Genomic DNA, 27,185 nt, shown 5'->3' with positions numbered 1-27,185 from the left:
TTCTACATACTGCATCAGCCATCAGCCATCGAGAAGCCCATATAGGTCGAGCGCACTTCCCCAAACACCTGGAGCTGTTTTGAGTGTTTTGAGTCTGTAGTTTGTGGGCGCCATGCGAGGGATTCCCTGCTGCACACGTCCGTGCCTCACTTTAAGTGCCCGAGTGGATTATAAGGGCAAGTCTAGACCGCACGCCCGAGTTTACGCAGCCTCCAGCGGCAGACAGACCGCTCCTCTGATCTCACTGTCTGTCCCGGGACGCTTCAAAGGCCTGCGCTCTCAATGCCTTCTTCCGACAGGATCACAAGAGCAGGGTTTTGTCTTTGACAATAATTGCAAGCATATCAAAAGCAGCATTCATCCACACATAAGCAGCCTGTGAGCACTTTGAGCCTGAATTCACGTCTTAAAGGCTTTTTTGTTTTGTTTGGGTGCGTAGGGTGGATGTAACAGAAAAGTATTAGATAGGAAATTCCAGTGAATGTAATATTTTGCAACAGTAATAAGTCTTGATTCACTTTTTAAGCTTTGGGAATAGTTAAATGACAGTCTTTTTTGGAAAGCACCCTTTTTCTTTATTCTCAACATGGAAGCACTCAAATTGTTGGACGCTGATGGAAAATAATAACGCCTTTCTGTGATTCTCTTCCAATTCTGCAGCTCTTTCTTTTCAGTATTTCTGTAAGTGAGGAATTTTGGACAGTGTCCTATTGTGTTCATGTAAAACATGCCATGTATAATTTGCATAAAAATAAATAAATAATAAAAAAAGGCTACACAGAAGCCATGTCTTAAATTATAATCTATCTATTTTATCGGACTATTTGTGGTAAACCTTGACTTTCAGTCCATTTGGCTTGTGCACCGCATGCAGAAATTTTATTTCCAACATGTCATTTATTGTTAACGAAACATCTTACGTGATTTTACCCTTTTTTATGATTAAGCCAAAGCAAACGAAGCGGCCAGCAAAGAATAAATAGAATTAAAGTGGAAGTACCAACCTCTTCCACTCCTGCCAACAAATCTCAGGTCGTTGAAACGCGCCACCTGATTCTTCATGACAGCTGAGGCGTTTCGCAGCTCTCCCGAGTAGTTCTCATCATTTCCTGCCATAACTGTCACCACCGTCCCGTCAGGAACATCTCCCAGAGCAACAACCTGAACAGAAACGGACACACATTGTGATTATCCCACTGTTATTTACCCTGCTTTTCACTGCAGTCTGACTATTATTCATAGATTAATAAAAACAGGCCCCTGATACTGATTATAAATGACTTTATGAAGCGAGAATGGGGGTTAATAACACAATAAATCAATAAACATGCTAGAAAGAAAAGATAGATTGTTCTTAAATGTGACCTTTTAAATTGTGCATGTTAGAAATTCCACTTAAATTGGTCAGAAACATCTGGTGATGTCAGTACAACTCAAATACACATCACTAGTGATTCAGCAATTAAAAAATAATTTTAAAATAATTAAAAAAGTGATTAAAAAAATTATCTAAAGCAAATTTATTTAACAGAAAAATAAATATTGTAAAAAATATATATTGTAAAAAAAATTCTAATTTTACTGAAATGTAAGCGTTATGAAATGTAAAATAAATATATATATAAAAAACATTTAGTTGTTGTCAAAAAATTATATAGATGCTTTTTTCTTAAATGCACTGTTTTAATCCGATGGCTATTTCTTGCCTTTTTTTTTTTTTTGAAACTTGGATTTTGCTACATAATGCAAATGATGCAGCAACTAATCTTACTTTATAAAAATACAATCATAGAAATTGCAAAAATGACATTTGATGGAGGGGAATGTTTTGATGTTCAGTGTGAGCAGGGGCTGGTTCAGCTTCACAAGCTCAAATAAATGAACAAAAGTATGTTTACAGAAGAAGCCCGAGCGAAACGGTTCCTGTTACAGATACTTTACACGCAGTCTGTTCGTATGAAATACTCTATCTTTGGTGAAAGTATTAATAGTTGTGTGTAATTGAGGCCGTGTGATTAAACATGCATGTGTTTGTATCTATGAATAGCTTTAAAATCTCTCAGATTTCACTTCTCTCTCTCTTCAGCACTGCAGGATTCCTCTTTTTAAACATCAGTAACTCACATAAAAAATAAACAAATAAATAAAAACATCTGATCTGAACATGTGAATTATAATACTAATGAAAAAACACGGAAAACGTGGAAAAGAAACACTAGTAAAACACTATAAATAATCTCATATGTAAGTCATTACAATGGGGAAAAACCTGCACAGATATTTTAGTTAAAAGTAGCTAAAAGTGGTAAAAGTTTGATTAGATATGAGATCTATATATAACCTTTTAATGCAAACTGTCCTGAAACGTTTACAGAACATAATCAATTAGAAACGTTTATTGAAACTATTATAAATGACTGCGTTTTCCTTCCTTCTCATATTAAAGTGTGTTTTTTTGTAATGTTTATGTATTTTTAATGTTGTCTGGGTCTTGGCCAGATCTTGTAAAAATGATTTAAATCTGAATGGGACCAAAAATTACCAGGCTAATAAAAAAAAAAATTCAAAGTGTACTGATCTATTAAAATATTAATGTCAGACCGAACAGAACATGCCCATGCAAATAGCTAGAAATCTCTCATAAAGTTGAACCATATGTACTAAAAACTGCATGCGATGTTTGTAAAGAAACTCGTTTCTTAATAAACCGTCTTTCTGACCTTGAACGCCACCGGGAGAGTTTTGTTGCACCTCCAGTGAGACGGCAGCACTGAGCACAGAAAGTTGGGGCTGTCCGTCCGCACGAGCTCGGCGGGGTGGTCCGCGATGATCTCCACCATCGTCCGGTTGTCGTGCTGTCGGAGTCTCGGCAGCGCCGCGTTCTGCTCCTGCTGCGCATCGCTCATCTTCCCCGCCACCGGCTGGAGGCTGCTGGACGGCGGACTGAACCTGCGGCTGGTGCTCGGATCTACCGGAATGCGCATCACAACAATGTCAGCAAAGGTAAGGGCACTTCAAACCAGCACCAAAGTCAGAGTTTTCGATTCAGAATAGATGGGATCTATCTACGTGAAGTCCGTTTGGCGCTTTCCAGAAATCGAAAAAAGTTGGAGAAGCTCGGTTCCCTTCGGGCTTTACGCGCGAGCTCTACAGGTGAATCGCGTGGAAAGAAACGCGCGGGAGCTCCTGGTTACGCTTTGGAGAAGCACCGACATAATTTACGAGGAGATTTAGCTTTACTGTAACCAAAGTCAAAATCCGGAATAAAAGCGAGGCGCTTCGCATTACGCGCGGCGCTCGCTCGGAGAGAGTTCGCTTCAACGCGCTTCTCAGAACGCGCCACCGTATAAGAAGTTCAAAAGAAAGTTAAGAGGTTTGCAAAAGTCCTTAAGACCTTTCTTTCTCCGCGCAGAGTCTGTGTGAAGGGTTAAAAAGGTGATTCCAAAGGTTGTGGTTAGAAAGATGAAGGCGCTGGAAAGCCGCAGTGTTTTGTCTCGTTGTGTGGTTTGTCTTAGGAGGCAGGGACTTGGGTGAGCTCAGGTTTTTTGTGGTTTATATATATATATGCAGAAGCAGGAGGATTATTATGCTGATGAGTCTTGAGCACGTCACGTCTCCAAGCACCATTTCGTGGCATCAAAATAAATGAGCAGTTCTCTATCGGTTTTTTCTTCTCTTAATCACCAAAGCAATGCAGCGAATATTATCACACAGAGACAATACAGCCACAGCAGAACGGTGGTGATTTAAAGATGTTTCAAGTTCATCAAATGTGTAAAAGACTCATTTAAGCAACTTATTTGACATTTAATGGGTTATTATGGCAACGGGTTGAAGAGTTTTCTTTGACTGTTCGCTAATACTGCGAGTCACAAAGGCTCATAAAGAGACATAAACACAACTCATTCAAGCCAGACAGAGAGCAAACAAGCACAGAAGAGAAGTGACTCATTTCCTATTTCTAAAGAAAGATAAAGAGCCAGGAGTTAATATTATACAAGATCAGACAACAACAACAGCAGAGAAAGCCTCGACAACAACATTCATATATATGGAACTAAATTATGATGTTTTTTTTATGGCCCTTTGTTGACATTTAATATGCATATAGCATATTTTAGACATGCATTTTTGGGGTTCGTTATTTTTTTTATTTTAATAGGCTATGAAAAACAAATAGCCTACTAAAGAAGGCCAGGTAATAACACTTAAGACATTAATAGACTATTATTAATAATAAAGTACAAAATAATCATTTAAGTCATTAATATTTTCTAGTGATTTTTTTTTTTTTTTTGGAAAATGTAGGCTACTACGCAGTTAGCCTAAGTTATGTTCATATTTTCATGTTTTTTATTGTTGTATTTTTTTAAATATGTTTTTTAAGCTTATAAATCTGAAAAGCTCTTTTTTATTATTATTATTGGTTCTCTGGTGTATGGTTTGCAAATGAGGTTAGTTACATTTTTTTTTTCAAAGAGGTGACATTACATGCAAAGCACTATTTATAGACATATACAACAGTAAATAAATAATACAGAACAAAAGCTTTAACAAAATAGATAAAAAATATTAAATAAATTAATCGTTTTAAAAGCTTTGAGTTTATTGGAAGATGAAATAGTTTGGACATACTGAGGTTCAAAAGTGAAAAGCTCTTTTGGTGGCGCTCTTTAACGTTTAAATTCGTCGTTTGTTATGCGACGAGGGTAAACGCAGAACTACAGCAGCGTTCGCTTGCCACCGCAGGCTATTGCGTTTTATAACCGCTAAAAACTCCATTACCCATAATCCCCTGCAGACCCGCGTGACGCCAAATAGACGCGCTGGCCAGTGTGTTTACATCAGAGTCAAGTGCCTTGCAGTTTGAAAGAGCACATGTGGATGGATTAAATAATTCATAACGTAAGGTAAAAATGTTTTAGTTACTTAAACGTGTTCGGTTAAAATTCAGTTCATTTGTTTATTTCCGTTAGTCGGAACGTCAAGCGAACGCGACGCTCGGTTCTGTTTGTTCGGTTCGAGTCACTGTTTATGTTTACATTTCATAAAGTGTCTTATAAACAGTTTTCGAAACATCATTACGCCTTTTATAATGTTGAAACATGTTATTTGAAATACTTTCAGCTGTTTGGATTCTCTGAAATCAAGTTGTTAGTTTAAGTAACTAGCTTTCTGACCGTTTATAAGCGTTATAACAGCATGCTAAGACGAATTAAGTGTGCATATTGATTATGCTAAATCACAACTAGATGGAAAAAAATGCAGTTTTCTTATTCTGGAGTCTCTTGTGTTTGTGTTAGTTGAGGTTTCATGCTCTATTATTCCTCCACAGTCAATTCTGTGTTTTATTCTGGAAAAAAAAAGTAGGAAAAAATCACATCTCCACTCTTGTGTCTAGCCTGACTTTCCCTCATGTGTATTGTTTGTAAAGCCTTGGCTGTTTGAAAGACTGTAGGAAGAGTGATGTCAGCACTCGACATGAAGTCTGACTCTGTGGAAACTTCACAGACACACACACACACACACACACACACACACACACACACACAGATTTGAATGTGTGAGCCATTTCTCCTCCTTCCAGTCCAAGGACACGTCCAAGAGCCTTTAATCTGCACGTTTCGGTGTGAGAGAAATGGATTTCGCATGATTGCAGGTCTTGTGCAGACGCTGCTGTGTGTGGCGAGGATGTAGGAGGGAAATAAAACATCCAATGGCTCTGAATCGCATTTGCCACTTCATTAGGGCCTCGAGAAAGACGCGCTATTAAGTTACATTTCCTTCTTCGGTGACTGCGAGCGCCAAATATGTTTCTGATTTTCCCCCCGGTTATGATGATGGTCTGTAAATTTATGAGACAGCTGAGTTGGGGTAATTGTAATTAATGAAAAATATAGTCAAATATATATTGAAACAGCATGGGGCGGAAGGTTGGATGTCTTGGATGAAGAAGAAATAAATATGTTGGAGGTCTTTGAATGCTGATATTTGTGGGCTGTAGTTAAAGCGTCCTTCCTCGAATCATTTTAGGTGGCCGATTCATCCGTATTTACACGCTGTAGGACTACTGCTCTTGGCAGAATCGCACAAGACACAAATCTCGTGCCCGCGACTAAATGAGTAAATTAACCAGGCGTCTGTAGAAACGACAAAAAAGACGTGGAAGCTACATAAAAGTCCTGACTATTTAATTACACAGAGGAAAATGCAATAAATAGAAAGGCTCCCTTTTCTGTTCTTTCAAAGCCTTTTGCATGTTGAAGTAATCTTGATTCATTTGCCACATCTGAATTCGTTTTGCCCAGTATGGCGACCATCTGCCTTCACCAGTCAAAGCAAAAGCTTTATCTTTCATCCAACAGAGGGGGCGAAAACAGAAGGAAGTTTTACGCCGGGATGTGTTTATTGAAGAAAAAGGGCCCTGCTTTTGGAGCATTTATAGTTGCATGTCGCTCCGGGACAGAATTAAGATTTATATTGGCTCTGATTAAAGGAGAGCTTCGCTGAAAAATGACAATTCGGCCTTAGTTTGTTCACCTTCATGTCCTTCCAAACCCGAATGCTGTTGTTATTCTTGTGGGACGCGAAATAAGAAATTCTGAAAAATATCCTGGGTGCTCTTTGAAGCCTTTTGGGACGTATCGTGTCAAACTCCGAAATGATTAAAGGTAGTCTGTGTGATTTGTGCTGTATTTTGAGTCTTCTGAAGCCTTACGACAAGAATAAAATCTTTCCGTTGCCCGAGCTCTGAAATCTCACTCTCTCTATTCAAACAGGAGCTTGGTTGAGATTTGAGAACTATATTAATAATATATATATATATTTTGTGAATTGTGTAGAAATTATATACTATAATATATGCTGCAAATATTACGTATTATTATTATTATTATTATTATTATTGGTAAATTTACTCAGTTTATACTGAAAAGCGTGTATATATATTATATTATTATTTTAGATAATAATGTCATATATTTTTATAAATATTTGATATTCTCTGTATTATTGATTTTTGTGAATTATGAGTGCAAATTGTGTATACAATTCACACAGAAAATTCACAAAAAATATATTTTTATTTTGGGAATTGAGTATACTTAATTTATACCGAAAAGTAGAAATATTTTATATTATTATTATGTTGTTTTAAATAATAGCATCATATTTATAGTTTTAGATATGTTTTATACCGAAAAGTAGAAATATTTTATATTATTATTATGGTGACCCATACTCAGAATTCGTGCTCTGCATTTAAACCCATCCGAAGTGCAACACACACAGAGCAGTGAACACACACACACACACTGTGAACACACACCCGGAGCAGTGGGTATAGTTTTAAATAATAGCATCATATTTATAGTTTTAGATATGTTGTGTATAATGTTTAAACTGTTTAATCAGTTAACACTGGAAATTCACAAAATATTAATATTTGATATTATTGTTATTTATTTTTGTGAATTGTGAGTGCAAATTCTATGTGCAGTTTATACAGAAAATTCATAAAACAATTGACATTTGATATTATTTAGTGAATTATGAGTAAGTTGTATACTCAATTTATATCAAAGTATAAATATTTGATATTATTATTATTATTATTATTATTACAACCTTGTTTTAAATAATAATGTCATATTTATATTTTTAGATATTTTTGTGTATAATATGTAAACTGTAATCAGTAACTGGAAATTTACAGAAAGTTTGCATTTGGGAATTATAAGTAAATATTTTATATGCAATTTATACTGAAAATTCACATAATTCACACATTTATTATTATCATCATTATTGTGAATTATGAGTATAAATTGTATACCCAAGTCATACCGACAAGTATGAATTTTTAATTAATCTTATTATTATTTTATTATAAGTGCAAATTGTACACACAGTTTATAATGTGACAAACCTAAAAGCTTTGATTTGTCACTCTGCATATTTAAACTGGTGTCACTTTGGTTTGATAGTGATTTTGTTTAATTGAATGCGAGGATGAATGAGATTTGAGAGCCGCAGCTGAGGTTTATCTGTGAATAACGGCTTAAATGTCATTCTGGTAGAGCAAACCATGATGAACTTTACTGATCAGTGCACAGAAGTGTGTCAGACTGCAGCGCTGATAGGGATTACGTGAGAAAAGGGCCGTCCGCCTGTGAGATTTGATAGTCTGATGCTGTAGGAAGGCTGTGGTTTCTGAGTCTCTGACGCCAGCTTCAGGTTCAAACAGACCAAGGGTTTGTTCAAATAAAGCTGGTGGTCCGTGACGACTCACCTGCCCGTGATTCCAAATGGAAATCTCTGTACGCATTTGAATTCGACAAGCTCCATTTCTGGGCTTGTGTCAGCATCCTGTTAATTTGTTTTCTTTGCATTGGAGGAAGTCTAACTGAAACTGTGCAGATAGCTGTGTGATGAATGTTAACTGCTCGACGATGTGCTCAGATAATTCAGATTAAGTCAGATACTTATGATGAGCAGTTATTATAATGATTAAATATTAAACTATTATTATTATTATAATGCCAGTGTATCAGCTGATTAATCAACCCGGCCTCCAAGTTTCTTCAGACATCCTGATCTATGGATAGAGCACATTTCGGTTTTAAGATATTATTATCATTATTATTTAATTATTTATTTATTTTTTTGTGTGAATAAATCGTGTGTGTGTGTGTGTGTGGTGTGTGTGTATATATATATATATATATATATATATATATATATATATATATATATATATATATATATATATATATAATCACTTTCTACTGAAAAAAAATATATATTGTGAATTATGAGTATAAATTGTATACTTTATTCATACTGAAAATTCACAAAAAGTATTTTGATATTTATTATTGTTGTTATTGTTATGAAATGATTTTTATTTTATTTATTTTTAATATATAAGTCCACATTGGAAATCTGGAATTCAAAGTTAAACTTAAACTAGTTAGGATATTTAAGTGAAAAAACAATAAAAACAATAAGGTATTAGAATATTAGTATATAAATATACTATAAGTACTTTAGTATTTAAATAATTATAGGCACTAATCAGTTTTCAACTAAATCTCATCGACCTTTTTAAAAATACATATTGATTGACTATTACTGTATAATAATGGTTTTAGTGGGTAATTTTATATATTGACCCCTATATGTAAATATAATTATAATTAATTTATTTTCTTTTTTCTTTTTCAGAAGTCATTGGTGTGTTTTGAGTTCAGATTCAGTGCTAAAATGTTAATGTATGTACTTTTTTTTTTATCATGCCATGTAATGCTGGTAAGATCAAACGTTTGGTAATCATTAGACCAAAACAGACTTTAAACACGTCTGCTGTTCCCTTTGAACTAAAAGATCATTTATCAATCATTGCTTACAGTAGTTTAACCAGCCTTGCTTCGGCCATTAAAAATAGTTCAGTCTCACATGCTAAAAAAAGCCGAATCTCTCTCGCTCCCCCTCTCTGAGCAGCGTTTGTCATTGATCCCAGTTGAACGTGTCCGGATCTGAACATGTGGCATGTTTCCCGTCCTGTCGCTGGACGCATCAGGAAGCGTTTTGTGTGTGGCTTTCTAATTGCTCAGACGCTGAGTGTGCGTTGTGTGTGTTTCAGATGAGCAACAGCGCTGCGAGCCCAATGGCAGCCAGCAGCAGCAGCACCGCGGCCGGACGCGCATCCGGAAAGGCCACAAGCTTCATCCCTGAGCTCCAGAGCATGATGTAAGTGCAGGAGTTTTCCTGTCTAAAGTCATTCAGAAAACTTTGATGTGTTCCAGCACTAACAGCAAGCACTGTGGAGGTGCTTTGATGCTAATATCCTAATATGGTAATGACTGATTAACATATCCATCTGTTATTTACATGGTACTCCAAGATCATTGGTCTAGATGAAACAATTGACCTTCCATGCATTAACACACATATGTCTCATGTATTGCCGTTTGATTTCTACAATGTGGAGAAAGCGGATGGAATTGCGGCTACACACTTAATAAAAATTCGATATGGACAAGTGTCTGTGAATATTAAACCTCAAAATGTCTATTGAAATATGAAGTCTGCGTGTTCTGTGTGTTTCAGTTGGGCAAAAATATAGTCATATGATATAGTCACAGAAACTTCCTTACAACCCATCAAAATAAGAGTTTGGTTTAACTTGAAGAAATTGTGTCAGAAATACATTGCAGTTGTACTGAATGTACTTCTCAAAGTAGTAGTAATAATAAAAAATAATAATTATTACAACTTTAAGAATGTCACTTAATTTTTAAACAATTTAAATTTGTTTTAATTTTAACTGTAAACCCGAAAATAAAATAAAAGGAATTTTTAAAATTTCATTTGATTACATTTTAAATGATTAATTAAATTGTTAATGTTTTATGACTTCATTTGAAGGTGTGAATAAAAACAATTAATAATTAATAACTTATTACATTGTTAAAGTTTTAAAGCTTCAATTGATTAGACATGCTTTCTGAGTATAAATTTTTTATTAAAATATTAAAATGGAATATTAAAATATTTCATAGGGCCCTAAAATGTAATTTTTATTCAAACTTGTTGTTAATTTGGGTAAGTTTCATGATTTTATTTAGTAAGACATGCTTTTTGATTACTAAAATTTAATTTAACAATTAAAATGTAGTCCAGAAATTGAACAGAAAAAAAGGAATAAAAAAAATAAAATGAAAATAAAAAATAAAATAAAATGAACATGCTTCATAGGGCCCCAAAAATGTTTGTTCTAATTTAAAAAAATTGAATGATTTTACTATTTCATTATTATTTCAAGACATGTTTTTTTGAATACTAATATGTATTTTAACCATTAAAACGTAGTCCAGGAATGGAACAGAAAATGTGAAATCCAGAAAAAAATTAATAAATAATAATAAAAAAAGGATTTTATAGAGCCCTACTCAAGTTATCACTACGAACCTTCATGCAGTATCAATCATTTTCTGAAGCACTGGCGGTGCAGGTCTGGATTTGCCATCATCAGCAGGAGACCACTTTATAGTTTACTAAAGTAGCAATTAATGCTTATTTTGTCATTCGTCAGAAATAAGGAGGGTTTGCTCAATGGAAAGCACGTCAGTGATTGCGGTTCTGTTGATGTACTTCGGCACACGACCGTATTTTCGTCAGAAAACCCTGTTTTTCCGTCAAAACCGTTAAGTGTAGTTGATCTTGGAATGAATAATATTAAGCTCAATCTATGAACTGAGCGTCCAGGTCTACAAAACTGCTTCACCGAAAGCACAAAGGAGTCATAAAGTACATTTACATGTCGATCCATTGACTTCCCTCCAACTGAGCGTTTGCGGTTTGACCTAGTGAGAGATGTTCTTTAGGAAAGCCACAGTGAAATTCATCCTGTCGTTCTGCTTTGAATCCCACCTGAGGAGACCTTCAAACTCATGCAAATCACAACAACACTGTTTACCTGCGTGTTTACCTCGTGTGGGGCGATGATACTGAAATACACTCCAGCTTTTGTAGAAAAATAAAAAAGCCTCCCCTTTTTGTTTAGCCTGTAGAAATGGAGACATAAAGGTTGCTCCTCTAGTCAAAACCAGAGACAATAGCTGGTCAACAGAGGTTTTATGAACTTATGTTTTGCATAAATAATTTTTTTTTTAATTGTGTTATTACTTTTTATGACAATTAATCACATTTCTGTTACTATAATGCAGAAAATTGCATTATCATTATTATAATGCAGACATATCATTGAGATACTATTATAGTTTTTATTAATATTTTGAATGAGTTTTTATTTTTATATTTTGGTTTCATTTTAATTTTTGTTATAGTATTTTTTTGTAATTTTATTATAATTATTATTATTATTATTATTATCATTTTTTAAATATGTCTATATGAATTATAGTATTGTTTTATTTTCAGTTATTTTAGTCTTATTTTAGAAAATGAGATGCGTTGGCTTAAATTTAATTTTATTTAACGTTTATTTTGTTTCAAGTAACATGATGTAACAAAATGTTTTTTTATGGTTTTTGTTTTATTTAACTATAATAACATTGGTCCACAATTATTAAATAAAAGTAATATATGTTTTTTTTAACATAATAATTATTTAAAAATAAAAATCTGCGTATTTAAGTTATACAATTTAAAAAAATTCCAGAATGTGCACAATTGTCATGAAAATATTGTTGCATTAAAAAACAGGCTCCATTTTCTTTATGCAAAATATAATTGTATTTTTAGTTTTTTGATATTGCTGTGAAATATGATATTTCTTGACAGTGTTCTGTTTGTTAATTTTGGCTGCTTTTCTTACACAATCTTAAATCTTATAATGAAATCATCTCAGCAGATGAAAAATATTACTAAGAAATATCTCTTGTTTTTAACAGCTTATTTGGCCTGTACAGCAGCCTAAAATAATGGGATGTCTCTTATATCTTTATTTTGTTGTTGTTGTTGTTTCGAGGCTTAAAAACGAAATCCTCCGTGCCTGTTGAATTTCATGTCTTCAACTGCACACACTCGTGTCGCTTTATACTTTCTTTGGTTGAAAAAGAAAATCACACGACCCTGCGACTCCCCAAAGGGCTCCGGATTGCAGTCTTATATTTTTGAAAGACATTTAATTATAGCTTGCAGTCAAAGGCATTTTTGATGGAGACTAAATGGCCTCCAATTGCAAAGATTTTCTTCCTCCGTTGGCGGGCACTGCGCTGAGTGATGATATGGAGATATTATATTCCAGCATCTAACAATCTGTTGCATTCATCTGTGTCACACTGCACAGTTGTTTGTCAGGGATGTGCTTTTGTGATTTGCAGCTGAAATTGAAGTGTAAAAAGAAGCAGAGAAAAAAAAAAAGGTTTGAGTAAGTCAGCCGGGCATCTGTGAATGCGTACTGTAAAACAGTCTCTCTGTTTTTGACTCTGTCTGCTCTGGGCACGGCTGTCTGGAAAAGAGAGGGAGGAAAATGTAAAGACAGTTTCCTCTGCCGCCTCTTGCCGTGACTGTCTGCCGCCCCGTGCCTTCACGGAGGTCTCTAATTGAGATCACTTGTACTTATAAATGGTAGGAAGTTTTGTGGTTCAATGAGAGGAGCATTAGAAGCGTAGTGTGTGCCTCTTAAAATTAAAACGAGGCTACCGTTTAACTTTCTTAATCAGCTAAATACTTCTCTCCTGAGGCATTTTTCTGCTTTTTTATCTTAACGGAGTCATTTTTAATAGTGGCAGACCAATATGGGGTTTTCAGTGGCAGATCCTGATGTCTGAAGAGCAGGGTGGGTGCCATTATTGTGCTGAAATTTACTTAAAGCATTTTAATTAAGTACACAGAATCGCAAATTTAAATGAACATATAAAAACAGAAAAAAGTGCATTATCATGTGCATTGGAAGTGTTAAAGTAGCAAAATATAACTTTATTTTTGTTGGCTCAGTCTGTCACTTTTATGACAATTAAGCACATTTTCATCTCATTTTCTTTTTTATTATTATTTTTTTATTTCAGTTTTAATTAGTTATTTTAATACTATCAAGTTACACTAAGTGAAAATGAGAAATGTTATCTCGCCTCTTAAAATAAGCCTACATAAGGTTACCATTAAACTTTCTTAAGCAGCTAAATATGTCTCTCTGAAGGCATTTTTAATCCTATCAGAGTCATTTTTAATAGTGGCAGACCAATGTGGGGCTGCACATTTTAATTTCAAATTTAACTGAACAATGAGAAAAAAAGTGCATTATCAGTTGGGAAAGAGTTTGATTTGATTTCTATTTTGTATGTGTTAAAATTGCCAAGTATCTCTTAATTGGCCAAGTGGCTATGCCCAGTTGGGTAATGAACATCTTTATTGGCTCATAAGATAGTATTTGTGATTAATTAGTATTTCTTGACAGTCTGTCACCTAATGACAATTGAGCACATTTTCATCCTGCATTTTATTAGTACTATAATGCAGAAAATTGCATACTCTTTACTATGAGGTTGCACATTTTGCAAATTAATTGCAAATTAAATTAACATATAAAAAGAGAAAAAACTGCATTATCAGTTGGCAAAGCATTTGATTTTGGAAGGGTTAAAACAGCAAATTATCATTTAAGATTAATAGCCTAACCAATGCATTTCTTGACAGTCTGTCACTATACTGAAAAAAGTTTTGACGGGTAATACATTGAATTAAACACAAACTTTCAAGTAGACAAACCTAAGTAGGTTTTTGAAAACATGTTTTTTTTTTTAATTTTTTATTTTTTATTTTTTTTTAATACAGTGTACAGAGAATTGCAAATTTGAATGAATATATGAAAAAAAAAGTGCATCATCATCTGGCAAAGCTTTTGATTTTGGAAGTGTTAAAAACAAAATATCACTTAATCGGATAATATTAATAATATTGCAGTTTAAATAATCCTTGACGGCCTGCTATGAACACATTTAACTATTGTTTTGTCATCCTCTGTTATTTTATGAGCAGATCTTTTTGAAATGACAACATGACCATGATTATAGTGTGGTCAGGTAAAGGTGATGTCTACAGCGGTGCACGCTAAATTACACCTTCGCTGGGATTGTTTTTGTGAAACCATCTCGTTACAAAAACAATTGTGACCACAGAGGTGTTTTCAGTGCACTGACATGTTGCTAATTTGCTATTTGACAGCAAAAGACTTCTACATGCGGTCAGAAGCATATTATGATGAAATAAATTTTTTAATACGCTTCCAATCGTTCAGTCGTGTTGGAAAGAGTGCTTACTTTGGCCAGGGGTTTCCATGATGCATGCATAAGGTGCTAAAGATAATACAGACGGTTTAATATGGCCAACGTCCTGCTATTCGCCTCTCTGGATTTGACCAGCCCTCATCCTCCTCTCTGAAAGCCCCGGCCAATTAAAACACATTTATTGTACTGCACTAAGGTAAGCAGTGTCTGTAATGATGGATGATTTTGTAGCCAGAAAACGAGAGAGGATCAGACGCCGAACACCAGAGCTGAGCTTCACCCGTCTAGAATCTGAAAAGTACACTAAAACTTCATTATTGCGTTTATTATAAAGTATGGGTGGGGAAAAAATAATATTAAACAATTGAATTCCAGTGGATAAAGTCGCACCCTTCATTATTTCCCACTGGATATTTAGAGATACGCTTTATTTATAGCATGTTTACTTCGCCGTCAAATGCTAATTCACTGTCAGCTTCAATCAAATCAAATCAAATAAACACAAATGGCAAATTAAACAAACAAGCGAAAAAACAATCTACCAACCAACGCTACTGGTGGGATTCATTCAGGACAGATTTGTCTATCTCTGCTGCGATGCTTCAGTCTGAGCTCATATTGAATGTGGGTTTATCACGGCGCAAGGCGATGCTCTCCGACTGCTTCCCTTTAACTGCTGCTGTCTTCAAGTGTATCATGGCCTGTGGTTGTAACCTGATCAAAGTGGGTTTTTAAACGAGTCCTCCGTGAACTCCAGGGTTCATCACTGGCGACTGCATGACCTTCTTCTGCTGAAGTGATTTAAAATTGCATTTTTGTGGCATCAGAAGTTTCAGGCGCTATTAGCATGTTGGCAAATACCTGAAGTCGTCACCTATTTTATTTTGCCGCAGTTATTTGTGGCACGGTGTTAGTACTACTGTACTCAGACAAAATCCACACCAGCATTTTTGTGGCATGCAAGTCTTGCCTGGTTTTTCTTTCATACTGCAGTTTCAAGAACGCTACAGTATGAGCTAGAAAAAGCTCCTAGATCTGAAATACATTGTTGAAATATGGAAATGGCAAACGGTGGCTTTTATACAGCTTGGGCTGCATTGAGGGAAATTTCCAGACTGTCGTTTTACAAGCATTAATTTGACAATCATTTTTTTACAATGTAGAACTAATGACGTAAATGCATAAGTGAGATTTTTAATGCCTGTTAAACCCGTTGCATGTCTATACGCTGTTTTTGAGAGACGTATTGCTAATTAAATGTGATGTATTTTGTGTTTTTGCCTTACTATCTGTAATTAGTGGCCGTGAGCAGAGAACCGTACGGCCTCTACGCCATGAGCTGGTTGTTTATGTCAGTCCCTTTATTATGACAGGCTGTGTAATTGCTTTTGTGCCATTGTATAAACTCACATACATGAACAAACTGCTGTCACGTCCAGTGTGTGCAGTGTTGGTGTAATTTCTGACATGTTTTTGTAATAATAATACACAATTAATATTGTGTTTCAGAAGTTAATACGGTTGACAACAGCAAAACAGTTTACACTACCATTCGAAAGCCGTTATTTGTATTTTTTTTAATAATACTTTTAATCAGCAAGGATGCATTAAATTGTTCAAAAGTGACAGTAAAGGCATTTATAATGTCAAGTGTTTATTGAGCAGCAAATCAGCGTATTAGAATGATTTCTGAAGGATCATGTGACACTGAAGACTGGAGGAATGATGCTGAAAATTCAGAATTGCATCACATGAATAAATGTCATTTTATGAGATATTAAACAGTGTTTTATGATGGTTTATGTGGGATTGTGTGATACAATATTAATGTTGAGCATATAGATATACAAAAAAAAATATATATATATATATATATAGAAGAAGTAGAAGAACAAAAAAATTGTACCAACCCAAAACTTTTGAATAGTAGTGTGTATAGCAGATTATTTAAAGTTATAAATAGGGTATAAATAGAAGTATAAATACCATATTTTTTGAACATGGACCATGCTAATGCTGTGGTATTCTCTGAAGTTTCTTAAAGTATATTAGATACTTTATACTCTGAAATACTTACAAAGTACCACACTGTTGCCAAGTGTAGCATGACATGAGCTGATACTAACATGGCTGACTTTCTCTCCTTTTTATTTTTGAGTTTGCAGCAGGATTTTTTCCCACAATGTTTTTTCATTTATGTAATGGCCATTGTGAAATAAATCTTCACTGAAAGGGTCATATAATATCTGGGAGCAAAACACAATCATATTTTATATTCAGGAAAAAGTTGCTGATTGAAAAGCCATTTATGTGTCTTTGTGGGAACGTAATGAGACTGAGTGAATGTAGCACTTTAATTTACTCCCAGCAATTAGGTGAATGTCAGCCACTTACTGTAATTAAATACGGCATTAAGATTCAGAGTTGTCGGGAAGCGTCGAGTGGCATTCCCAGGCGGGACAGCCCCCTGTTGTATCGTGGCATTGCTTTCAGACGTCTAAACGCATTTACAGCGATCTACTACAGGACCTGGGTGAAACCAAGGGCCGTTGACTAGCAACCTGTAGGCATTTGTCTAATTCGGGCTTCTGTCTCCTGGGCTACAGCCTGTATAAAACCCTCTTTGCTTTCAAGGCCCCTCGAATGTTTTCATAAACTTGGATGGAGACGAGTCGCATTGGAAGCAAACATCAGTAATGAGCTGGCACACAGACTCTCTGGTTAACCAGACTGTAATTTGGGGACTGAAAAGAACCTCTCATCACTATTGAGTATTTGTTTACCACAGTTTAACTCTAGTGTTTCTGCACAGAGCCTCTTTCTGAAAGACGCTTTAACTATTGCTGTTCTGATCTGATCGTACTGGACGTGGAATGACCATGTAGTCATATAGAGATGGCTTTTCTGTCATTTTTACAATAAATGTCTGCGGTTACCTATGCCATCATATAGGCTCTGTTCTAAAGCCTAGTGTGCCTACATTCTAAGGCAGGATTCTAACTGAAATAGAATATTTTAAGTGAGCGATTTAGAACATTCTTTATACTGTAGGAAGCAACTTTAGAGTACTTCAGAATGCAAAGCACACTAGAGATTCAAGTTTGGCGTTAACATGTTACTAAGCTAATGCATGATACTCTAAGAGTTAAAAATGTGGCACACAGTTTGCTAAATAATAATTTTTTCATTCAATTAAAATTGAGTTAGGACAAGAAAGGCAGTGTGCTAAATATGCGATTTGAAACTGGCCTTCCACAACAGCACATCAAGTTTGAAAAAAAAAAAAAAAAACCTAATTTAAGTAGTAAGCCTATAGTATATTGTTGGTGTAAAAAAAAAAAAAATAAATAAAACCAGCTGCTTTTATCCGGCATGTTAATCAGTAATTTTACACATGATAAAAATGTGCAGTTAATTTGCTTGGAAAATACTTGCGAATACAGCAGCCATAAAAAACGTAAAGTAGCCCAGCCTAATAATAATATGTCTATATTAAAGGTATTGCTCTGTGTGTTTTGTATCACTAGTGCAGTGTCCGTTCTTGGAGCATATAAGCCCTGCCCACGTGAGGCGCACCGCTGCTGGCTCGCGCTGTTCTGTAGTTTATTAAAAGTTTATTCATTCTGAACATGTCTCGTGTCCATATTGGAAAAAAAAAAGACACCACCACGCGTGAAGTCGATTGGATAAACAGTTCTCAACATAATACAAATGCAAACAGACAGATAGACACACAGAGATCCCTGCCTTTATACACCGTGTCTACACTGGCAGTTATCGTGTTGCGCTGCAACAGCTAAAGTCTGTCTACACTGGACACAACAAAGCGACCTTGTAAATCATTTGAAATTTGTGTCAGTATGTCATAAAAAGAACGCAGCAGCTGTTTACTGTCGGGAATTTATCCCGCCACGCTTCGCTGCATCCAGTGTAGACAGCATAATAGGTTCTGTTGTATTTTGTCGCAGTGTGACATCCAGTGTAGACACGGTATTGATTTATTTATATGTTGTTTACTATCAGTGATTTGTTTCTAATATTTTTTGTTGATTACTACTGAAGCTTCGAAGCTCAAAAAATTGTATTCGGACCAGCCCTAAAAATCACAGGAATAAATCATATTTTAAAATGTATTAAAGTAAAAAAAAAAAATTTATTATGACTGAAAAAAAAAAAAAAAAAAAAAAAAATAAAAAAATATATATATATATATATATATAAACAAAAAAATATGTGTATATATTTACATATGTGTGTGTATTTTGTTTTAATATTTTTATTTTATATTTTATTTTAAATTTTATCTATTTTTTATTTTTTTATTTTTCAGCCAAATTAAGGCAACATTGCATTTTTCCCTCAAAGAGAAAATAATAATAACAGTGAAGCCTATCTAGGATGTCTTAAACTGCTGCCTGTATAGTCAGCTTGCTATGTTTTGGAACAGAACCAGTGAATTTGTTCTGATTCTTCAGTTCAAGTAGTGTCTGTAACATGAACGTAATATCAACAAACAAGACTGATTATATTTGACTCCTTGGCCTGATGGTGCATATTTTTAACGTTCTTTGTGTCCTTCCTAGCAGCTGACAGCAGTAAATTAAAGAACAATATGCTCTGGAAGCCTTTATTTACTTCATAATGAACTCCCTGCAAAACAATGCCAGTAAGCCAACTGCAGTCTCGCCCATTGCATCTCGCAATACTTCTGGGAAAAGGCTCGGAACAATAGAGAGATTCCTGAGTGTATGAAGCTCGCGTTTTGAAGTCGAAACAGAAAAAGTAGGTGCTATAGATGCTCTGTGTTCTTCTCGCTTGAGGTTTTACGAATGCCGGACTGCTGGAGCGGTAATGATCGATGGCTTGATGTGCGCAAAACAAAAATCTGAGAACCTTCTTATTAAAAGCATACATTGAGGATCTGCTTGCTTTCTATAGAAAGAACTTTTGAATTGATATACGATGCATTCAAACTAGGACGAGACTCCAACCTTGTTTTGATATAAACGGAGAAACTCTTCACTCGACGCCCATCAATATTTAAGCATCTTCAAATTACCTTAGCCGAGAATTGTTCGTGCATTTACACGCTTCGTCTCGCATTAATTGTAGCGCCATTTACCCTCATTGCGATCATGTTTATTAATAAGAAGCTGTGAGAACGTCTATTGTTGTCTTTGTCAGCAAAACGCACTCTGAAGTCCACGGTAAGCTCAGGCGCTTTCAAACCTCTCCAAGAGTATCAAACTCCAGCGTTACTCTTCATTTTTCAGTGGAAAACAACTTCTTTGGAGATTCGCCTTTGGACGTCTAATGCATATTTAACAGCAAGGAGGAACGTTTTAATAGACAGTGTCAACCTCGGTGAAGGAGTCTTTCTGATTAATTTTACATAAGGCCTGGCCTTTATACTCCACTGAATGGCTGTTATTTCCCCAAAGGATTCAGTGATATACCGAAACACCTTTACAAGTAGTTTTGTGCTCGCGGTGAACACACGAGACAATGAAACAGGAGCCGTGATGTCTAGTTGAGTAACTATAGCAGCCTGCCGAATGCCGTCAGAGGATGAGTCAACAGCCATCCCAATCAGAAAAACAGTGTTGTTGACAACGCGCTCGGTTGTGGGGTTAATTCTTAATGACTGTTTTTCTCCTCTGAGCTTTAACGTGCCTCCCGTTTGGCATCTCAGCTTCTCCAAAAATCGTTCTCGGCCCATTTGCAGCACGCTGATAATTGTTAATTGATTTAATTTAGGCCGCGTGCCATGCATCCGTTAACTTGGTGGATCTCGGGCCTGTTTGCAAGGGAAAAACAGTGCAGAATGCAAGTAATCTAATGCAGCTAACCATATAAGTGTGCATAAATCAGCTTATTTTGATGTTGCTCTACCATTTTTGGTGCACATTCGATTGTACACTAATAGGACATTATGTAAATGTGAATCATTTCTGCTGTTGTTTATACATTTACAAAATAGTCATTAATTCAGTATTCAGCCATAATAAAGGCACATGCAGTCAGTATTAATATTAATAACATTTGTCTTTGATTTTTGTAGGATAAACAATTGTCGTCAGTGCTTGGTTTCCAATGTAAAATCTGGGTCCTGAAGCCAAACCATTTGAGAAGCACTTGATTAACCCACATGAATGATTTAGTTCTGATGACACATGGTGATTATGTTCTGGTTGGTGTGTTCTTATTTTCTACAGATTATAAGTAATGAAGTTTAATGAGAAAATAAGAAACTCTGTATATTTTGAGGGTCTAGGGATTCCAGTGTTCCATGTTTATTTTAAAATGCAAGATTCGCATGGATTGGCAGGAATTCCTGGCTTTTCTCCCTAGAAGCATCGCAAGATTTTATGGTTGAATTCCCAATTCGTCTCAAGATGTGCCACACAGTCTGGAGGTCTTCAGAAGGTCTTAAAAAGTTTTCATTCAATCTTCCACAATTAAAAAGCTTAAATCAGAGTAAAAAAGTTCTTAATAAGTGCATTAAATATTTGCATTAAATGTTGCATGCACTGTTCTTGTTTTCCAATGCGTATATGTAAATATTGTTAAATCAAAACACTTTAACTTGAGATGCAAATGTGAATTCTTGAAAAACTGTTCAAAATGAAAAAAACAGAAAAAAAAAAACCATCTGTCGATAGGGAATGGAAACTTGTTTTCCCTTTGGATTAAGTTGGTTTTTCTGAGCCCACTGGCAGATATTTGTTCTTGTTTTAAACATAAGCTTACCTCATTTTGATAAATATCACAATAACCAAAACGAAGTAATTTTGCTTTCAAGTAAATGTATCTTGACTTAAGAATTGCACTGGAAAACATGACAGAATACTTTATTTTTTAGGTATTTTCTAATACAGCTCATTGTCTACTCCCTAGACATTAACTTTAAGAGAACACAAAGTGTTCACACAAATTTGTTCCTTGAATTTTCTTTACTTGGTCTTAAACAGATCTTAAATTTACCTGCAGAAACCCTGAGTAATATCCGTAAGTGCAGTGGACGTGGCCTAAGACCTTGAAAATCTGTGAGATGACAAAGTGTTTCTTTTGTGGTTTCAAAACGCTTGTAAATGAAGATGAGAACTGGATACTATAGAATCAAACCCGGCATGTAAAGAGCCTCTGCATGGCTCCCGAGCGGATATCCGATACGCTCAGGTGTGTGCGTGGGGTTCTGTAGCGAGTGATTGCTGTGGTCAGATGACCGTGCCATTTAGAGAGAGCTATTTTGTCCTTAAAGCTAATGTTTAGATTTGTGTGTGCGTTCTGCACGCTGCTCACACTCACGTGCCGGCTTCCGTAATTAACCCTGACGCGTTCGCTGGCACGAGAGCACGGGTGTGTTGATTGGCAGGCACATGACATCATTTCATCCCTGTTTTTCGCCATCGCGCTCTCCTGTGGTATTACTGTTGTTTGAATATTTCTCTGCTCTTTTGTGGGCTTGTTTACATCAGTTAACTCGAATTTGAATGTTTAAATCTGCAATCACAAAATGCGTTCTGAACTGAAAACGAATGTTTTTCCAGCATTTTTGGAGCCAGACAGTTTGTCTCCCAGCTCTTCGCTTATTGTTTACATATCAAAAAATGAACATTTTTAGGGGGAAATAAAGCATTACAGGGGCCTATTTGAAAACACGCCATTTCCCCTGCGGTGAGCAGCAGACACAGTTGGAAAAGGAAGCCAAGGTTGAGGAGGAACGCCAGTGCAGCGCGTCCAGTTTTCTTGAGTCTCATTCCGGGCATTTTTAAATTCTGCTTTCCCTTATAGCCCTTGTGCATATCGTATTCTAAATATTTTTAAGTGATGTTCTGGCTTGAGAAATCTCTGCATTCCTGTCGAGGTTAAATCAATACGGCTGTGGCAAACAGGTAAAGCCTTGTTAAATGCAGTTGCTGGAATCACTTCATTACAGCACAATCAAAACAGCCAACTTATCTGAACATTTCATATTTGACCCTTGAAACTGCCTGAGGCTTCGACTGCAGGGTTGCATGAATTGCCTGATAAATTTTGCAATATTTCTTTTTGACAGAAAAAGCTGCTTTGGATTGTCAGTCGTCTGTTTGTACGGTGTGGTTTTTCTGTAGCAGTACTCGTCCTCTGTTTGCCAACTGCTACAGGAAAGCAAATAAGAAACCTAGGAGGCCTTTAACATCAAAATATGCCAGTGTGTCTGCAAGCAAATTAGTGTTTCTGATGCAAACATTGTTGTTAAATGTCACTTTGGTGTTATTGATTGATATTTTGTGATGCATCAGAATTAGCTGTGTGTTAGTTATGCTAAAGTCGAATTTTGCATGACCGCAAAATCAAATTTGTGCCAAAGAAAGCCAAGAAGCTGATTCAGCACATATATACAGTCTAAATATATATACAGTGGAATTTGAAAGTCTGAAACCACTGGCTTTTTATTTAGACATGGAAATTTTTTAATATTTTAAACAAGTGTAAATAAGAAATATTTAAGAAAGAGTCAGTGCTATTTCTAGCTGATTATTCAAATGTCTTAAATCATGCTGGATTATATGGATCATCAGGTTTTGTACATGCTAGCTCATCTTTTGATGTACATTGTTAAAAAAGTGTTTCTGTGGCTCTTAAAAGGTCTTAATTTGCCACTCCACAAATGAAGGCCTTAAAAAGGTCTTAAATCAGAGCAGAAAGTCTTGAATTCATAAAGTCACCCAAGTGCAAATGTCTTCCTCAATATTTTTGTTTTGTTTTATGATGCAAATATCTAAACATCCTCAAATCAAGATACATTTACTGGAGATGCAAACTTAAGAAGTGATGTCTTGTGTTCTGAGAAACTGAATAAAATTAAGTTAGTTTATGCTTAAAACAGTACCAAATTTCTGTCAATGGGGAATGAAAACTTGTTTGCCCTTTGAATTAGGTTGATTTTTCTGAGTCAATTGGCAGATTTGAACTTGTTTTAATCATGATCTCACTTTGTTGGATGTTGTATTTTCATACTTTGAAGCATTGCTATTATAAGACATTTACTTTTAGCGACATACACCATACATTTTCTTTACTTGGTCTTAAATTTACCTTCATAAAACATGAACAAACCCTGTAAAGAAAGTGTTGTGTTAAATTAGAAAAGATGCAAAACAGAAGCATTTTTAGTAGTGCTCTCACCTCAGTTTTATTTATTATTATAATTCTAAATATGTATTTGTGAAGTACTGTTCTCTAAATCAGAAATCTCTATATTATTCCTCCTTTTCATCGCTGAGATGGTCTTAAGCTCGTGGTATGAGGGGGCCATTCATTATCGGAGCTGTTTGTCTGGATTCCAGCTCTGTAATCCTCCTCTTTAAATACACTTACATCAACCATTGGCTCTGTCCCTCGTACACAATCCACTGCCTATGAATTCTGTATTTTCATGTGTATTTCCATCAGCGACTGCTTCAAACGGTGATATATCAGAGGCGCTGGGTTGGCTGGCTATGATTTAAAGATGGTTTGTGGCCACTCTGATGGTTTGTTGACTGGGTTTCCACGTTACAGAAGTCGGGTCTCTTCGTGTTATGGGACTATTTATTGTTTCCCACTTTTAATGTTATGTTTGGCTGACTGAGACTCCATGGTTAAGTGTTTGATTATTTTCTAAGAAGCTCCCTCCAAGTTTGTATGAGACATCAATGCCTCTCTTTGTCATGTAGAGAAGCACATTGGATACGGTGTGTGGCGCAGGATCTCCATGAGAGAAGCGGTCGTCTTTGGTGTCCTGTCTAGCAGATTATGGGGTTTTGATTGCATTTGAAGTCTAATGAAATTAGGTCATTTAAATTAAATGCATTTTTGTAATATTAAGATTATGCCCTTTCATGCATTCTTTTAGAGAGCCAGACAATGCTTTTTAAGTAATGTTCAGTTTGCATAGAATTGCAATATAACACAACCTGATGATCATGTTCTCCAGCATGATTTGAGGTGTTTTTAAGCTTAACTAGAGTCACGTGTCACCTAGAAATAGTGCAGAATTTAAAATATTTCTTTTTCATCGTACCCCATAATGTTTTGCAAAGTTCAAAATCCTAAAACATAAACAAAACATCAGGACTTTTTGAGGTAAAGAAGCGAACACATCTATGATATTTTCTCCTCTGGTTTCTCTGTTTGCTTTGAGAAGCTCCAGCAGAAATGAACTTCTGCATCCGTGTGTCTCGTATCACATTACAACCTCGTCCTCTGAGGAATCAAAGCTCATTTTTCTTTACCATTCACTCTGTAATCTGTCTAATTAGGTTTCCTTTTCTTGTGCTGTTGTTCATGTCTTTTTTTCCTGACACAGTGTCCTTTATCATTGATTTTGGTCTCTTGAAGCTGTCCGGTCGTGAGCGGGTAATTATAGATTTTGAGACAGATTATCGCACGCATTACGTTAGTGACAAACTCACGTTAAGGAAATGCACATGGTCTGAGAGATGCAGTGATTTGGTTCTAATGTGTCGCACATGGCGTAAATTATTTCAAGCCTTCTGCTGCCAATACGACGTTATAAAAACGTAGATGTCCTTGATGTTGAAGCCAAGATAAATGCAAACTTTTTTCCTTCACAAATTAAGTTTTGATGATATAAAACAATGCAGCTAAGAAGCAAAGAGCATGCATTTCTTATTGCATTTGTCTCTCAATGCATAATATTAGATCGACTGATTCCTTTAAATTTTTTACTATAAAATAATTGGGGATTTAAATTTCCCATTTTCAAAAACAAGCACTCCGCCTGGCTATAGATATTGTGTTTCATTAATGTTTAACTTTCTTTTAAATAAGCTGGACGGCTCTGACTGCTCACTCTCTGAGGTTTGGTTACCCAGGTCGCGTTTCGTCCATTAATGTTGTTTTTCTAGCGTAAACGAGAGATGTAATTATCAATTAGCTGAATGAAGCCGCTCAATCCAGGCCGGGATATCAGCACTGGCTCTAAATGAGAAGCACATGTCACCTCTGAGCCCAACAACACGCTGCTAATTGATTAGTGACGCTCTACAAAATTTGCCAAAGGCTTGTTTAACATCTGTATGTGTTGCATGTGACGGCCGTTCATCACCTGGAGGAGTCTGAGAGTCATTAATAATGTTTGTGTTTGTGTAAATGGGGGAATGGGACAAGATGTTTGTGCTGCTGCAATGCACTCTCATATTTCAGGCTCACGTTCAGAGCTGCGTTGAGTTTTGACTGGTAATGTGAATCTAAATAACCACTGTAGGATGCATTTCAGCATTCTAGTGTCTAGACCAGCACTTGGCACAAGCATCATTATTAGTGTATCCTACTTTAAGTTAAGGGTGTATTCTCATCCCGAACCCTGTTAACCCCATTTAACTATTAACCCCATTCCAATCCGAATATAATATGCAGTTATGAATTATTAACTTGTAGGGAATCAAGAAATTTGATTAGTAGGTTAAGTTTATAAGTACCTCAAAATTTTATGAACCCATTTCTGAAGTATAAAAGCTCCTGTCGATTGCCATTTTATTTCTTTTTGCATGCTTGAAAATCCCTGAACTAAGATGAATGCAAATAAAGAAGAAAATTGAAGGGTTTGCATATTTAAGTGCTTTTTAGCTTAGAGAGAATCAAGGAATTAAATTATTTTTGATGCTAAAACAAGCATGTGATAGCGGACCTCAAAAACCTTTATAGACCCCTTATTCAGGGTATTTTGTTAAAAATCTCCATTGAATTGGCATTTTATTTCCATTTGCATGCTTGAAAAAGCCTTGACTGTTCTGAAAACAAAAAAATAGGAAAATTATGTTTGCATGTTTGTTTAATTGTTTTTTAACTTGTAGATATTGAATGGTTTTTCAGTTTTGATGCTAAAACAGCAATATGTTATATTGGACGTCAGCAACTTTTATAGACCCCTTCATTTTGTAAAAAAAACTCTGTTCAGTTGGCATTTTATTTTCTATTGCATTTTTCAAAAAGCCTAAACTAAGCTGATCACAAATAACAAGAGTGCTTTTTAATATATTTGGAATCAATAATTAACAGTTTTAATGCTAAATCTCCTTTCATTTGGCATTTTATTTCCTTTTGCATATTTGAAATAGCCTAGAATAAGCTGAATGCAAATAAAAAGGAAAATTTAAGGGTTTGCATGTTTGTTTAAGTGCTTTTTATCTTTAAAGGGAATCAAGAAATTAAATGCCATCAATTTTGATGCTAGAACAATAGCTGTCTAGTGCTGGTTTGTGCTTTAAATCAATGCAAGACATTAAATTGGATGTTTCCTGATTTTGAAGGTTTGTAACAAAGGTACATAAGCTCACTTTTGGTCAGTGTTTGTTTTTTTAGAGTGGTATATTCTAATGCTTTCGTGGCATGTGAGGTGTAACGCGCCTCTGCGGCCTCGTGTTTTAGACGCCACCTCGAACG

The 27,185-nt window shown here is 35.5% G+C and overlaps 2 protein-coding genes across 6 annotated transcripts in view; one reads left to right on the top strand and one right to left on the bottom strand.

The window, feature by feature from the left end:
• LOC109106865 (runt-related transcription factor 2-like) overlaps positions 1–27,185 on the bottom strand; it is a 65,628-nt gene that overhangs the window by 36,761 nt on the left and 1,682 nt on the right. For 3 of the 4 annotated variants that reach the window (XM_042743173.1, XM_042743172.1, XM_042743171.1), the window contains exons 3-4: positions 2,721–2,968; positions 1,005–1,161 (exon numbers count right to left, since the gene is read on the bottom strand). In XM_042743173.1, the coding sequence (XP_042599107.1) occupies positions 1,005–1,161; positions 2,721–2,968 (405 nt within the window). Of the gene's footprint in view, positions 1–1,004; positions 1,162–2,720; positions 2,969–3,394; positions 3,531–27,185 lie in introns of those variants that run through there. The other variant, XM_019120126.2, reaches the window with a different exon arrangement.
• supt3h (SPT3 homolog, SAGA and STAGA complex component) overlaps positions 4,776–27,185 on the top strand; it is a 110,448-nt gene continuing 88,038 nt past the window's right edge. The window contains exons 1-2 of one of the 2 annotated variants that reach the window (XM_042743174.1): positions 4,776–4,910; positions 9,644–9,750. In XM_042743174.1, the coding sequence (XP_042599108.1) occupies positions 9,644–9,750 (107 nt within the window). In that variant the 5' untranslated portion in view covers positions 4,776–4,910. The remainder of the gene's footprint in view (positions 4,911–9,643; positions 9,751–27,185) is intronic. The other variant, XM_042743175.1, reaches the window with a different exon arrangement.

Source organism: Cyprinus carpio, chromosome B17 (assembly GCF_018340385.1).
Source record: "Cyprinus carpio isolate SPL01 chromosome B17, ASM1834038v1, whole genome shotgun sequence".
Lineage (NCBI taxonomy): Eukaryota > Metazoa > Chordata > Actinopteri > Cypriniformes > Cyprinidae > Cyprinus > Cyprinus carpio.
The sequence above is the reverse complement of the archived record's forward strand: the minus strand, read 5'-3'. Positions and strand labels throughout refer to the sequence as shown.